The sequence below is a fragment of the Staurois parvus genome, unplaced genomic scaffold, assembly GCF_062004578.1.
Source record: "Staurois parvus isolate SC_StPar_1 unplaced genomic scaffold, SC_StPar_1.0 ptg001066l, whole genome shotgun sequence".
Taxonomy (NCBI): Eukaryota; Metazoa; Chordata; class Amphibia; order Anura; family Ranidae; genus Staurois; species Staurois parvus.
Genome location: NW_028318862.1, coordinates 3,142,002 through 3,155,811, shown reverse-complemented (window position 1 = coordinate 3,155,811; position 13,810 = coordinate 3,142,002). Strand labels below are relative to the sequence as shown.

Sequence of the window (13,810 nt, the reverse complement as noted above, 5' to 3'; positions counted from 1 at the left end):
CTGGCATAGAGAGAAAAAAAAAGGTTGTAAAAAAAAAGAAAGAAAATAAATAAATAAATATTAAAGAATAAAAAAAAAAGAAAGAAAAATACCTAGATCAAGGTTTGATCTAGTTCAGTGCCAGGGTTAGTGTTTGGGTCAAGGTCATGGTCAAAGGTCAGGGTCAAAGGTCAGGATTAAAAAAAATTGGTATCAGTGTCAGTTAGTGTCAATGTCAGTGTCAATGTGTTTTAGGTATAAAAAAACCCCACAAAAAACAAAATGCTATTGTTTCTGGGCTATACTACGGGTACAAACAACAAATAACATACACATATATGGTATCGCTGCAGTTGTCAAGAGCTGGAGAATTTATTTTGGGTTGTTCTTTGGTGGAAGGTTATGGTAGTAACAAGAAACATATCCGAGCTATCCATTACCATTTACCACCAAATGAAAGCCCAATTTCTCCTGAAAAAATCAAGGTATAATCCAACTGGATGTACGAAGTAGTTGTGATGATATGTACGGTTTTACTAACACGTGTCAACGTTGCAGAATTGTGCTTAGGCATTTAGATCTGTTTTACCCTTAGTCGTGAAGGGGTTAAAGTGACTCTTAGGCCCCTTTCATATGGGCAGACCGATTGGTTCCGCATGTCCACTTCTTAGGCTAACCTGACCGAACCTTTCATTGTTCTTTATGGGGCGGCAAATGTAAACGAATGTGTGTTCATTTACACCCACCTGCATCCAATCCACTAAAAACAGACAGATGGGGAATCTATGATCAGATGACAGACAGATGGGGGATCTGATCGGATGTCAGGCGGATGGGGAATCTGATCGGATGACAGACGGATGGGGGATCTGATCGGATGTCAGGCGGATGGGGGATCTGATCAGATGGGAGACGGATGGGGAATCTGATCAGATGACAGACGGATGGAGGATCTAAACGGATGGCAGACGGATGGAGGATCTAAACGGATGACAGACGGATGGAGGATCTGATCGGATGACAGGCGGATGGGGGATCTGATCGGATGACAGGCGGATGGGGGATCTGATCGGATGGGAGACGGATGGGGGATCTGATCGGATGGGGAATCTGATCAGATGACAGACGGATGGAGGATCTAAACGGATGGCAGACGGATGGAGGATCTGATCGGATGACAGGCGGATGGGGGATCTGATCGGATGACAGGCGGATGGGGGATCTGATCGGATGACAGGCGGATGGGGGAACTGATCGGATGACAGGCGGATGGGGGATCTGATCGGATGACAGGCGGATGGGGGATCTGATCGGATGACAGACGGATGGGGAATCTGATCGGTTGACAGACGGATGGAGGATCTGATCGGTTGACAGACGAATGGGGGATCTGATCGGTTGACAGACGAATGGGGGATCTGATCGGTTGACAGACGGATGGGGGATCTGATCGGATGACAGAGGGATGGGGGATCTGATTAGTTGACAGACGGATGGGGGATATGATCAGGTGACAGACGGATGGGGGATCTGATCAGGTTGACAGACGGATGGGGGATCTGATTGGTTGACAGACGGATGGGGGATCTGATTGGTTGACAGACGGATGGGGGATCTGATTGGTTGACAGACGGATGGGGGATCTGATTGTCATCTGATCAGATCCCCCATCCATCTGTCAACCAGATGGATAGAGGATCTTATCGGATGACAGATGTAAACGGACAGGCAGTCCCTTTACATCCGACAACCAACTGTAAGGAAATATGTCTTATTAACTGTCATCCGTTTTGTATAATGCCTCCATTTCTAGATGCGTGAACAGTTAGTTTCAGTTTTGTAACTTCTCTCTCGTTTTCTTAGACTAGATCCATTTCACTATAAACAGAACTACCTTACATGGTATCCCTGAGTTCTGTTCTTCACGTAACTATATTGATAAGAATGGAATGTTTCATTGGTTAATAAGATTGAGCCACGCCTACTGAGTTCTGTACAAGGGCTACAGACATAGGCTGATTCCTATCAACTGGTGTCTGGAAGTTGAATTAAAGGTGTGGCCGGTCAGGTAAGCTGAGTGAGTCTTAGGCTGGCCATACGTTATACAATTTTCTTGAGAACGTTGCTTTAGATTGACCAAAAACCATATAATATGAAGTCAAGCCTAAACAACACTTTCAATTGTATCCAATTAGGCAGGCCCTAGCACTACATGGTTGAAGATAAATCTAAAGGAAATTGGGCAGAAATTGGACAAAAAATTGTATAGTGAGTGTATGGCCAGCTTTAGTTTTACCTGGATTGTCCACCACCTCTTTATATCCAACAGGACATAAATGTAAATGAAATATATATAGTGAGGTACTACAAACCCAGATATACTAGTGCTAGTTATAATGCCCATGTGTTTTATATAAAATATATAACATCAGTAATCTGTGTGTACTATAAAACACCTCCCTTCAATGGAGGGGTACACCTCCCAATATAATAAAATAAATATGCATGTTCCCCTTCTACTAAACCATAACACTTGTAACACTAACGAGTCACATGACACCGGGGAGGTAAAATTGCTAATTGGGCCCAATTTGGACATTTTCCTTAGAGGTGGACTCACTTTTGTTTCCAGCCTTTTAGACATTAATGGCGGAGTGTTGAGCTATTTTGAGGGGACAGCAAATTTCCATGTTATACAAGCTGTACACTTGCTACATCACATATTTACACAAATGTGAGGGGTGGACTCACACACATATATATATATATATATATATATATATATATATATATATATATATATATATATACAGTTAGGTCCATATATATCTGGACGCAGGCACAATTTTCATACTTTTGGCTCTGTATGCCACCAGAATAAATTAAAGCGAAACAATCCAAATGAATTTGAAGTGCAGACTTTCAGCTTTAATTTGAGGGGTTGGACATAAATATCAAGTACAAATTTTAGGAACAGCAACCGTTTACACAGTCCCTCCATTTTCAGGGGTTCAAATATAATTGGACAAATGAGTATAATTGTAAATAAAATGTTCATTTGTAATATTTTGGTGAGAATTCTTTACTGGCAATGGCTGCCTGAAGTCTGGAACCCATGGACATTACCAAAGGCTGGGTTTCTTCCTTTCTGATGCTTTGCCAGGCTCTAACTGCAGCTGTCTTCAGTTTGCATGCTCAGTTGGGTTGGAATCAGGTGACTGACTCCGCCATTGCAGAATATTTCACTTGTTTTCCTTCAAAAGCTCCTGGGTTGCTTTTTCAGTGTGTTTTGGATCATTGTCCATCTGTACGGAGAAAAGCCGTCCAATCACCTTTGCTGCATTTGGCTGAATCTGGGCTGACCGTATATCTGTAAACACTGCAGAATTCATCGGGCTGCTTCTGTCTTCTGTCACATCGTCAATAAACACCAATGACCCAGTGCCACTGGAAGCCATGCATGCCCATGCCATCAAACTGCCTCCACCATGTTTTACAGATGACGTTGTGTGCTTTGGATCATGAGCTGTTCCAAGCTGATACAGATTAATCTTAGTTTCATCTGTCCAAAGATTGCTTTTCCAGAACTGGTCTGGCTTTTTAGATGTTTTTTGGCAAAGTCTAATCTGGATTTTCTATTCTTCAGACTTATGAATGGTTTGCCCCTTGTGGTGAACCCTCTGTATTTGCTCTCATGAAGTCTTCTCTTGATTGTAGATTTTGTCAATGATACCCCCACCTCCTGGAGAGTGTCCTTCACTTGTCTGGATGTTGTGAATGGGTTTTTCTTTACCATAGAGAGGATCCTGCGATCATCCACCACTCTTGTCTTCCATGGACGTCCATGCCTTTTTATGTTGCTGAGCTCACCAGTGCGTTCTTGTTTCCTCAGAATGTACCAAACTGTTGATTTGGCCACTCCTAATGTTGCTGTGATCTCTCTGATGGATTTGTTTCATTTTTGAAGCCTTACAATGGCCTTTTTTACTTGCATGGACAGCTCCTTTGAACACATGATGTAGGTTCACAGCAATAGATTCCAAATGCAAATAGCGCACTTATGCAGGCCATAGACGGGTCGAAAATCAGCTGATTTTTCAGCCGAAAAAAAATTGGCTGATTTTTGCACCGTTAGTGGGTTAATTGTTTTTTTCGGGGTTTTTTTTATTGGTAAAGTTGGAAAATAATTGACAATGATAGGCAAATCGGCCGATCGTTTTACCGATAAAAAATCTGCGCATGAGCCGTGACGAAGAAGAAAGAAGAAGAAATTCCAGTCCGCTATTATATTTTATATGAAAAGTATTGCGGTTGCAACAATGTATCTATTTGTATCCGAATAAAAATATCTGTATCCGAAATGGATACATTGTTGCAACCACAATACTTTTTCAGGAGCTCTCTGCAAGGGACAGAAGTAATTAAATGCCGGCCGTAGACGGGACGAACATCGGCCGATTTTTTTTTTTTTTTTTTATACCATTGGTGGTAACGTTGGCCTATTGAATGACCGTTTTTTTTTAAAAAAAAAAAACGGCCGGTTTTTGACCCGTCTATGGCCTGCATAAGAATCAAATCCAGACCCTTTACCTGCTTAATTGATGAAGAAACAATGAAGGAGTAGCCCACACCTGGCCATGAAACAGCTCTCGATTCAATTGTCCAATTACTTTTGGTCCCTTGAAAAAGGGGGGATGGCTACTCTTAAGAGCTGTAATTCCTAAATCCTTCCTCCAATTTGGATGTACATACCCTCAAATTAAACCTGAGAATGTGCACTGTCCGCCCATATCCATTATAGAACTATAGCTTGAACAGGTTTTGGTAAATACCTGAAAAAAAAACAAATATGTGCCTGTGTCCAAATATATACGGACCTAACTGTCTATGTACACTGTAAAATCCAATTAGTAAACCGTACTTAAAAAAAGCATGCAAACCGATTGCCTCAAAAAAACCAAGTAAACTAGAATAAGAATTGTATTTTCTTCTTACAAATGCTTATTGAGTGTGGTGAACTTACACTTTAGTATACACAACTAACAAAAAATAGTGAATAGTACTTGGAAATTTTACGTTAGGTGAAATCTTAAGTTAGTATGCAGTACTCAGATTTGTCATTTAAAATAACAAAATCATTTTAAGTTAAGTTTACTGTGTAATGTATTCCAAATGACACATTTATTTAGGTTGGGCTAACTAATGTGATATTTTCTGCAACTCTGAATATTGAGTTGTGGTTACTTGCACAGCAATCTGATTTACTTGTTAAAACCATGCAAACCGATTGCCTTAAAAAAACCAAGTAAGTGTTACTTGTTTTATTTTAGTTTTATCCAAACATCCATTTTACATTAACATCTCCCATCTGCCCAATACTGCAGACAAGCGGCGCAGGCAGGCCAGACTATCTAACTGTATGGCATGGGCCTGTTTCTGGGTTTGGCACCCCCTGCCTACCCATGCTGTGATGGGATGCAGTACACATCAATCAACAGGTTTCAGCCAATGATTGTGGCTGAAACCTGCTGACCGGCTCTTTCAAATCACATTTACACAGACACAGCCAGATCACTGTGCTGTGAACAGAGGTCGTGTTTTTTCTCCCTGACAACTAAATCTGTTAACAACAGCACATAGGACACACATTACACTTCACAGATAAACCCCCCCCCCCCGTCAGTGTATTAATACAGTGTACATTATTATCTGATCACTGTATTAGTGTCACTATTGATGTCAGTTGGTGTCCCTCCCAGCCAGTGTGTTAGCTCTAGATTGCCCACCACTCCATCATAGTCATACTATGTTGCTGTACCGTCATTACAGTATAGAATCTATAGCTGTGTAAATTCCATATGTGTAGACACAAACCAATTAATATACACTTATTTGGATTTTGTTTTAACCAGAATACAATCATTTTTTTCAGAATACCAATATTTTTTATTGGATGTTTTGTGACAAATCTCTATCTATTAAAAACCCAGTGGAGATCAAATACCACCAAAATAAAGCTCTGAGTGAAAAAAAAAATTGTATATAAAATTTAATTTGGGTACAGCATTACATGGCTGCGCAATTGTCAGTTAAAGTAGCATGGTGCTGAATAGAAAAAAAAAATGACCTGGTCATGAAGGGGCAAAAGCGTCTGCGGGGCAAGTGGTTCCATTCTTTCAGGTACATATAAATAAATGACTGTTCCAAAGTTCAAATACAATTTTTTTTATTTTTCTTACTGTTATAAGAAAAAACATTGTTCTTTAAAATTTTGTTACATAACAACTCGCTTTTGAAAACATTTAGGCCTCGTTCACACCATGAGGTTTTGTGCACCTTTTTCTGCAAGAGAATGAAAACATCTTCTGCGCTATGTTGATACCACAAAACTAAATTAAAGTGGTTGTAAACCCTTCCATATATACCTAGTGAAGTGACTGGCCTTAGGTGATACAGAGATGAAACATCCTCCTACACAAGTTATACCTGTTAATCTGCAGTCTTCACTACAGCCATTTAAAGTGCTGTATTTATAAAGCTTGTCCGAGAGTTCAGAAAACAGAGGGTGGAGAGCTGAAATGAAACTCTGCAGAAATTCAGTGAGGAGAGCTCTAAGAACTGTTTGGTGGGAGGAGACACCTCCTTCCCAGGAACAGAGCTGAGGCTGTTAATCTGCTAGAGGGCCCTCCAGTCACCTTTTTTCTCTTGGTGTCAGGAAAAAAAAACTTGTCAGAAGTGATTCATGCCAATATGGAGAAATGAAGCAGCAGAAATGAAATTATACTCATTGCTTTTAATGGAGACAAGTACACACTGTAGAGGGATATACTTTGTTCATATTTCATGTCTGAAGTTTACAACCATTTTAATAGTAGTTTTCCTCCATGCCATTTTACACCATACTCACAATAGGTCCACTAAATTAACTCTGCCTGCAAGTAAAGGACCTTTTACAGGATGAGTAGGAACTAGTGAACACTGCATATACAAGAGATGTACAAGCTGGCCAACTGTATCAAAATGATCTGTCTCTGGTCCTTGCATACCAAATCACCAAAATAGAAAATATAGCCATAGCTCATTGCATATATCACAATTGATATTAAAGTTGACCAACTGCCTCAAAGTGATTTGTACTTACATGGAATAAACTCGGTGCATATATTATAGAGATGTACAAACTAGACAACTGCATCCATAAGTTTATTCCACGTAAGTACAGATCACTTTGAGGCAGTTGGTCAGCTTTAATATCAATTATGATACATGAAATGAGTTTAGCCCACATTGGTAATATACAACCACTCAGGTATGTTTGTTGTATGATCAGAGATAGATTACTTTGAGGCAATTGAACATCAATTGCAATATATGAAATTACTTTAGCCTGTATTGGTTCTGTACAACCACTGAGGTATGCCTATATTTTCTATTTTGGTGATTTGGTATGCAAGGACCAGAGACAGATCATTTTGATGCAGTTGGCCAGCTTGAACATCTATTACAATAAATTTAAAAACAGCACACTAAGGTTTCTGAGCTCTGTGACGTCAGCTAACTTTAGTCTACTGAAAACAGGTCACAGGCATGCAGAAAAACAAAACAAAACAAAACAAAAAAAAAAACATTCTAGCACAACAGGAGATTCTTCAGACTTTGCAGTTTTGGTGAGAGTTTGTTCTCCCACATGCCAAGCATCACTCTTTGAATGAAGTTAAAAGTGTTTTGATGGCTTTAGGGTATTCCAGGTGTAAAGCATATAAAAGTCCAACGATGAGGCAAAGTGCTTGAGGTAGGTTCTGGAGATCCTCCATTACAGTACCTCCCTCGGCTATGATGGCAATAGACACTGGGTCAGGGTGGAGATGATTTGGAGAAGCAGGCATACTTTCATCAATGACAGTCATCAGTCCAACAGGTAAACGTGCCCAGACCTCATCACTGTCAAAAGGCTATACAAAAACAAACATGATCATTTGTCACTGTGTTGTATATGGTTAGTTTTAGCTTCAAGGTAAGGGTCAAAGTCAATCTATTTTTGGAAGATTTCTTCCTTTAAAGCATTTTTTTAAGCGGTTCTAAAGGCAGGTTTTTATTTTAATGCATCTATGCATTAGGATAAAGCACCTTCTGTGTGCAGCAGGTCCTCATTAACTGAGACAGCAGTGGGGCACCATTACCTCCCATTGTATTCAAAGTTAGTGAGCCAATGAGGAGAGATAGGAGGTAGGGCCAAACCGCAGCTCTGTGTCTAAATAGACACACACAGCCTTGGCACAATTTCCCCATACAGCTGCTGGCTATAGGGGCACTCAGCAGGAGGGAGGGGCCAGGAGTGCTAGCAGGAGACCCGAGAATAGGAGGGTCTGGGCTGCTTTGTGCAAAACCAACTGCACAAAAGGTAGTAAGTATAACACGTTTGTTATATTTAAACAAAAAAACACACAAGGACTTTAATATCACTTTAAATTAGATAGCTATATATACACACACAAAAAAGGGTATAATCCATCTGGATACACAAAGTAGTTGTAATGATACAGTTCTACTAACACGTCTAAGTTGCAAAATTGTGTTCAGGCATTAACATTTGTTTTACCCTCCCTCACTAAGGGATTACATTTTATAAACTGCCATGCCCACCACTGTACTAGTGATATAATAAGTATTAATCTGTATTTCTAAGGAATACAAAGCAAATCCCCCCACAACTGCCAAGGTGCAACTATGATAACTTACGAAGCAGGTGATGTAGAATGTACTGGGGTCATCACCAAGTAGAACAGGGAAGCCTCGGAGCACAAGGGTGTGCATTGCTGTCACATCAGGTTTCTAGAAGTAAATTATCAAAAGTTCAGTTTAATATTGCATAAAATGTAAACCTACATGTTTATGAAACAAATATCACACTATTTGACAGTTCAGGAAAGTTACTGATTGAAGTTATTTAAATTACACCCATAGCTTCGATGTTTTAACATCATTGGATCACAACTTCTCAAGACCACTTTAAAATATTGAAATCAATACAGGTAGCAACATAGGCCAAAAGGGATAGTAGTAGAGGTTACAGGTTGTACATTTATGGTATCTTACATATTTCTGTATATTAAAACAAAGTGAATCAAGAAAGGTTTTGTAAGTTGAGAACAAACAAAAAGAGGGTTGCAGTAGACTCACCTCTGAATTAATTTGCTGCACAAACATGGACAATGTCTCTCCAAAACTTCCTTTCTTGGACTTGAAGATTGTGACAAAGCATGGTGCGTATCGATCCAGAGCATCAAAAAAGTTATTTTGCAGATTTGTGGTGGCTATCCTATTGAACTCTGCAAACACCTACAACACAAAAACAAAACAAAAAAAATCTCTTTTGCCCTAATATTTGAATAAGTTTCTCCCAAATTCTCCAGTACCCCAGCAGGCAGATCCTTGTCCTCCCTCTCTCTGTGGTTCCCCCAGCTTTTTCCTCACCTTTACCTGTGAAGTTCAATAGTTTGTAAGGTAGACTTTTCTTCCTTACCAACTACTAAACTCTGCATTCAGAGAGCAATGGTTTGTAAGCCAACACAAAACTGCTTAACTCCTAATTTTACTTACCAACTACTGAACTCTGCCTTACAAACTACTGAATTCTATATGTATAGTTCAGTAGTTTTGTGAACCAGAGCTCAGAAGTTTGAAAGGCAGAGTTCTAAGTAGACCTATTGCAGGAAAATCCATTAAAATATTACTAGCTATTGGCATCTTACCTCCGGTGTACTGAAGCCCACTTTGACAAAGAGTCTGTTCAAGGAAGAGATCTCAGGCATCTGCTGTGAGCAATTCTTCTGAAAAGGACAACATTCCTTACTTAAAAATAAGTTCCCCCTTACAACCTAGTGACTAGTAGATTACAGACAGACACAGTCTTTGATACCGTATGTACATTCTTTATAAGCATAGGAAACTACAGCAAACATTGAAAAAAAAATACTACAATAAAATATTAAATGAAACATTCAATTTTAAGTTAAGTGGTTATGATAAGTTCAATGGTTTAAGGCAGCATCCAGAGTTCACTGGTTTGTAATGCAGTTTATATTTACCGCCTCCATCCTGAACACAGGCTTTTGTGCCCTGTAGCACCCCCCTTCTTGGTGGGCAGTATCTGCATCCACTCCCCCATGTGGTCAGTGTTTGTGTACCCCAGAAAATACTCACAATGGCAGAGACTGTCCAGTCGGTAATTATGGATCAAGGATTACCATCACACAAGGTAAAATCCTCCTCTGTAGAATGGATCGTTGTTGACTGAAAGAGTAGAGTACAGGAAAAATGGTCATAACTGTAATAAAATCTGTGTCTGTGCCCCTTGTCCTTTGTGGTCAAGTGTCTTTTCATCCAGCGCTCCCCCCCCCCCACAATAGGTTTGAAGATTGCCACCATACAAGCATTCATAGAACAGAGTGATTGTAGAGAGACAGCACAATGTGCTCCTGGTGGTCAGACGCCAAGCCCCTGGCGTTCAGTGGCTGCTCCCCCATTCAAATAGTGCTTGTTGGCTGCGTCCTTTTCTTGCCAGTCCATGGCCGCATGCACCCCTCCCCTTGCTGGTTGGTGGCCACACCCCCATCCTCCTTGCTGGTAGTTGCCAACCTACCATCTACAGGGTTGCCAACCTACCAAAATAAATTTACTGATAAGACACCCACGAATTACTGATACAGCCAAGTTTTTACTGCCATTTTGACAATTACAGTTGTAAGTGCAAATTTCAGTATTTAAGTTACAATTAAGTACAATATATAATTAGCAATGTGAGACAATCTGAAGGCAAAAAGTTTTTTGATAAAGTAAGGCAGTTATTAAAACCCATTAGTTTTCTGTCATCCCTGTCCAACTCAAGAGATTTCCTATTAACCACTTTAGCCGCAGAAGGATTTGCCCCCTTCCTGACCAGGCCATTTTTTGCAATACAGCACTGCGTTACTTTAACTGACAATTGCACGGTCATGTGACACGGTACCCAAACAGAATCGATGTTCTTTTTTTCCCACAAATAGAGCTACTTTTGGTGGTATTTGATCACCTGTGCGGTTTTTACTTTTTGCGCTATAAACAAAAACAGAGCAACAATTTTGAAAAAAATATAAATTTTTTACTTTCTGCTATAATACATAGCCAATAAAAAAAATGTAAAAAAAAAAGTCAATTTTCTTCATCAATTTTGGCCGATATGTATTCTGCTCTATGTTTTTAGTAAAAAAAAATCCCAATAGACATATATCGATCGGTTTGCACAAAAGTTATAGTGTCTACAGACTACAGGAAAGATTTATGGTTTTTATTTTTATTTGATTTTTACTAGTAATAGTGGTGATCAGCAATTTTTAGCAGTACTGTGACATTGGGGCGCACACTTGTGAACCATTTTGGGAACCAGTGACACCAATACAGAGATCAGTGCTAAAAAAAAGCACTTTTTCTGTATTGGTGTCACTGGGAGGGAAGGTGCTAACACTAGTGAGATTGGGAGGGGTTAAGTGTGTTCCCTGGGCATGTTCTAACTGTGAGGCTGTCCAATGGAGCAGAGTGATCTGCCTCCTGATGACAGGGAGGCGGGGATCCTTCCGCTCCTTACCGAGAGAACCGTGAGCTGCCTTGTTTACATAGGCGGCTCGCCGTTCTCCTCTCATAGTGAAGATTGTCGGGTAGCTGGTGGCAATCAAGCCTACCGGACACCTGCGCTGTCTCCCGCTGTGTTTGGAGACAGTGACAGCAGAGCACGTGGGCACCTCACCTGCCTGCCTGCACCCTCGACGTACAGTTATGGGATTTAGCCTGCACGTGCCGCCCTGTTGCCATATATGTGCGCGGAGGCGGTGTGAAACAGGTTAATTTCTGTTTCATAGCCAACACTGAAAGTGAAGGGAAATCCATGGTAGCCACCAGGATCACCAGAAAGTTTGTCTCCAATTCTAAAATTTTGCCTTTATTCCTGTTTTAGATTCTTCTACTCTTAGTGAAAAGGAGAGGAAAAAAATCTACCAAACTGGGGCATGAGGGAGAGAAAAAACACACACTAAGACTGCTGCACATTGCCCCCCCGCCCCAGACTGCAGAGGGACACAGATATGGAAGCACACATTGAACAGAACTTAGCTTTTCCCATGCACTCCCTCTCTCCAGATCACAGTGCAACACACACTCACCTCCAAAGATGATACTAAATCCCAAGAGGGAATGGCAGTCACAGAACTCAGCTTTTCCCCCACTCTTCCTCTCTCCAACTCACACAGCCTCCACCTTCCTGATCACACACAGCCCTCAGCCCCCACCTTCCTGATCACACACAGCCCTCAGCCCCCACCTTCCTGATCACACACAGACCTGGCCCCCCTCCTTCCTGATCACACACAGCCCTCAGCCCCCACCTTCCTGATCACACACAGCCCTCAGCCCCCACCTTCCTGATCACACATAGACCTGGCCCCCCACCTTCCTGATCACACACAGCCCTCAGCCCCCACCTTCCTGATCACACACAGACCTGGCCCCCCTCCTTCCTGATCACACACAGCTCTCTGGGGAAGCAGACACTGAACACCAAGGAGGAGTGGCATATTACAGCACATGGACTTTCCCACACGCTTCCTCTCTGCAGCTCACACTGCTCAGGCACCTCCTCTACATCTCAGATCTGTCTTCAAGTCCATCCTTCAAGTCCAATTGCCCACATTTCCCACTGTACTCACTCCATGTCTCTCACACCCTCTTCAGCAGCTCTTCTTTCTCCTGGACGTCCTTCCAGTCTGATATCCATGTGCTTTCTGCCTGCATACTGTAGCTTAGCTGGGACCTCTGCTTCTCATTGGTGCAGACAACTGTCAGTCACTAATAAGCCCATGTCCTATTGGAAGTAGGGAGGAGGAAATTGTAGGTGACTGGAGATAGGACAAATAATGATTGAGGCTGTGTATGGATATACACTTGTATTCCTGTGTGCATGTAAATGATTATATACAGAGTATAGACAGAGACTAAGTGTACTTTGTATTTTTTTCTTGCACACTTTACTCGGTGCTGCTTTATTAGTGTTTAGTCAGTAGTGTGCATTGTGTCATAGACATCAATACATCTGATTAGAGATCAGTATAACACAAGGTGTTTATCACTTCCATGTGCAAGAGGCCTAACCCTTTCTCCTCCTTAAATGACCAAAAAGAACCAGAAAGGCAGCACTGTGAAAAAAAGAGCCAGCAGGAGAAAATGTACTGTAACTGGCTGTCTGTTAGGGCATTTTTAATACATTTGCAGCAGTACCTCCAGCAACACTGGACTAAAGTGATTGTAAACACAATTTAAAAAAATAACAAAGGTTTATACTTTTCTGCTCTGTGCAATTCCCCCAGTTGTCCTTTTTTGGCGCTCATGGCTCCTCATGTTCTAAGTGTGCTTCCTATGGTGGTACACCTGCAGGCTCAATCCTGAGCCGCTGTCTGTGTCAATTGACAGACCCTGGCTCTGCCTAATACCTCAATCTCCCTTCACTGGCTTTGATGACAGCAGGAGCAGCTGCCTCAGCAAAGCCTGTTAGACCTGGAAGTCTGAAGAGAAAGCCGCTATACAGACAGACATAGCACTGGATCAAGTGTAATAAGGGGAGTGAGGGGGTAATAATATTACCTAAACATTTATCACCTTAATGCAGGAAAAATTGTTTAGACTTTACAATCACTTAAAGCCCAACTCCAGGCAAAACAAATATTACCTTGCAGTGGGACTGCAAGGGTTAACTACGCATTTTTGTCTAGTGGTGAGAGAAAGGAGATATACTTACCTAATCTTT

The 13,810-nt window shown here is 41.2% G+C and overlaps 1 protein-coding gene across 2 annotated transcripts; it reads right to left on the bottom strand.

Annotated features, from left to right (window-relative positions):
- Window positions 1-7,010: 7,010 nt before the first annotated feature.
- Window positions 7,011-12,867, bottom strand: LOC149440610 (uncharacterized). Of its 2 annotated transcripts, none has more exons than XM_089658425.1 (6): window positions 12,717-12,867; window positions 10,183-10,272; window positions 9,732-9,809; window positions 9,160-9,318; window positions 8,719-8,811; window positions 7,011-7,931 (listed from the first exon to the last, which is right to left on the bottom strand). In XM_089658425.1, exons 3-6 carry the CDS (start codon window positions 9,789-9,791, stop codon window positions 7,677-7,679), a joined length of 567 nt encoding a protein of 188 aa, XP_089514551.1. In that variant the 5' UTR covers window positions 9,792-9,809; window positions 10,183-10,272; window positions 12,717-12,867; the 3' UTR covers window positions 7,011-7,676. The 2 variants fall into 2 exon arrangements, with proteins under 2 accessions (XP_089514551.1, XP_089514552.1); XM_089658426.1 differs by having other exon boundaries at window positions 9,732-9,806.
- Window positions 12,868-13,810: the final 943 nt, after the last annotated feature.

Bases quoted from the DNA above. Each gene is read 5' to 3' on its own strand.
- LOC149440610 (XM_089658425.1), bottom strand. From the start codon at position 9,791: ATGCCTGAGATCTCTTCCTTGAACAGACTCTTTGTCAAAGTGGGCTTC. The intron at 9,319-9,731 runs GTAAGATGCCAA...TTTGTGTTGTAG, and splicing joins TGGGCTTCAGTACACCGGAG to GTGTTTGCAGAGTTCAATAG. The intron at 7,932-8,718 runs GTAAGTTATCAT...GTTTTTGTATAG, and splicing joins CATTCTACATCACCTGCTTC to CCTTTTGACAGTGATGAGGT.